The sequence below is a fragment of the Calidris pugnax genome, unplaced genomic scaffold (genome assembly GCF_001431845.1).
Source record: "Calidris pugnax isolate Ruff unplaced genomic scaffold, ASM143184v1 scaffold365, whole genome shotgun sequence".
Taxonomy (NCBI): Eukaryota; Metazoa; Chordata; class Aves; order Charadriiformes; family Scolopacidae; genus Calidris; species Calidris pugnax.
This window is the reverse complement of record NW_015091076.1, coordinates 11,394-13,460: the sequence shown is the minus strand read 5'-3', so window position 1 is coordinate 13,460 and position 2,067 is coordinate 11,394. Positions and strand designations below refer to the sequence as shown.

The following is a 2,067-nucleotide window of genomic DNA, read 5'->3' as shown; positions in this document are numbered from 1 at the left end:
GGGCAACAGGGGGATGTGTGGGGCAGGGGAACGCGTGGGGAGGTGCAGGGCAGAGATCCCCCAGGGGAACAGGAGGGCTATGGGTCGCTATGGGGCAGCTATGGGGCAGATGTGGGTTGCTGTGGGGTAGATACAGGTCACTATGGGGCAGCTGTGGGTCGCTGTGGGGCAGATATGGGCTGCTATGAGGCAGCTGTGGGTCTCTATGGGGCAGCATGGCTCTCTGGAACCCATAGCCATAGATCCCCCAGGGGAAGAGTAGGGTTATGGGTTGCTATGGGGCAGCTATGGGGCAGGATGTGGGTTGCTATGGGGCAGTACCCTTGATATGGGGCAGAATCGCTCTCTGCTGTATCACAGGGAGCTTCTCAAACCCATAGATACAGATCCCCCAGGGGATGGGGGGTTATGGGTCGCTATGGGGCAGTCTATGGGGCAGGGTGTGGGTCGCTATGGGTCGCTGTGGGTCAGTACCCTTGATGCAGGGCAGGATCGCCCTCTGCTGGATGGCGGAGGGTTTCTGGAACCCACAGACATAGATCCCCCAGGGGACGGGGGGTTATGGGTCGCTATGGGGCAGGGTGTGGGTCGCTATGGGGCAGGCTATGGGGCAGGCTATGGGGCAGCTGTGGGTCGCTGTGGGTCAGTACCCTTGATGCAGGGCAGGATCGCCCTCTGCTGGATGGCGGAGGGTTTCTGGAACCCACAGATGTAGATCCCCCAGGGGACGGGGGGTTATGGGTCGCTATGGGTCGCTATGGGGCAGGCTATGGGGCAGGCTATGGGGCGGATGTGGGTCAGTACCCTTGATGCAGGGCAGGATCGCCCTCTGCTGGATGGCGGAGGGTTTCTGGAACCCACAGATGTAGATCCCCCAGGGGACGGGGGGTTATGGGTCGCTATGGGTCGCTATGGGGCAGGCTATGGGGCAGGCTATGGGGCGGATGTGGGTCAGTACCCTTGATGCAGGGCAGGATCGCCCTCTGCTGGATGGCGGAGGGTTTCTCGAAGCCGTAGGCGTAGATCCCGCGCAGCAGCGCCTCCCCCAGCTGCATCTCGTCAAACGTCTCCACCACCTCGTGCCAGTTGCTCTGACCAGTCACAACCAGTTAAACACCAGTCACACACCAGTTACCACCAGTCACACACCAGCCCAGCCCGTTAAAATCACTTAAAACCCCTTAAAACCCGTTAAAAACTCCTTAAAAACCATTAAAAACCCCTTAAAACTCAGCTAAACACCAGTTCAACCCATTAAAAACCAGTTAAAACCAGTTAACTCCTCCCAGTAAGGCCCTAACCCTTCCCAGTCCCTCCCAGTTTGGCTCAAACCCCTCCTAATGCCTCCCAGTTTACCTCTAACCCTTCCCAATCCATCCCAGTAAGGCCCTAGCCCCCTCCCAGCCCCTCCCAGTTTGGCTCTAACCCCTCCCAGTCCCTCCCAGTAAGGCCCAAACCTCCTCCCAGTCCCTCCCAGTCCCTCCCAGTGCCTCCCAGTGCCTCCCAGTAAGGCCTTAACCCCTCCCAGTCCTTCCCAGTCCCTCCCAGTTTGGCTCTAGCCCCTCCCAGTCCATCTCTAATGCCTCCCAGTCCATCCCAGTCCCTCCCAGTAAGGCCCAAACCCCCTCCCAATCCTTCCCAGTACCTCCCAGTCCCCCCCAGTAAGGCCTTAACCCTTCCCAGTCCTTCCCAGTACCTCCCAGTTTGGCTCTAGCCCCTCCCAGTCCCTCTCTAACGCCTCCCAGTACCTCCCAGTAAGGCCCTGGCCCCCTACCAGTCCATCTCTACCCCTTCCCAGTAAGGCCTTAACCCCTTCCAGTTCATCCCAGTCCCTCCCAGTAAGGCCCAGACTTCCTCTCAGTCCCTCCCAGTTTGGCTCCAACCCTTCCCAGTAAGGCCTTAACCCTTCCCAGTGCCTCCCAGTTTACCTCTAAACCTTCCCAATCCCTCCCAGTCCCCCCAGTAAGGCCCAAACCCCCTCCCAGTCCATCTCTAACACCTCCCAGTACCTCCCAGTAAGGCCTTAACCCTTCCCAATCCCTCCCAGTGCCTCCCAGTTTGGCTCTA

General features: G+C 59.2%; 1 protein-coding gene across 1 annotated transcript in view; it reads right to left on the bottom strand.

Annotated features, from left to right (window-relative positions):
- LOC106896987 (eukaryotic initiation factor 4A-I-like) overlaps positions 1-2,067 on the bottom strand; it is a gene marked incomplete at its 5' end in the record, with an annotated part of 11,618 nt that overhangs the window by 361 nt on the left and 9,190 nt on the right. Inside the window, one exon of the mRNA XM_014957334.1 lies at positions 959-1,105. Coding sequence (XP_014812820.1) covers positions 959-1,105 — 147 coding nt within the window. The remainder of the gene's footprint in view (positions 1-958; positions 1,106-2,067) is intronic.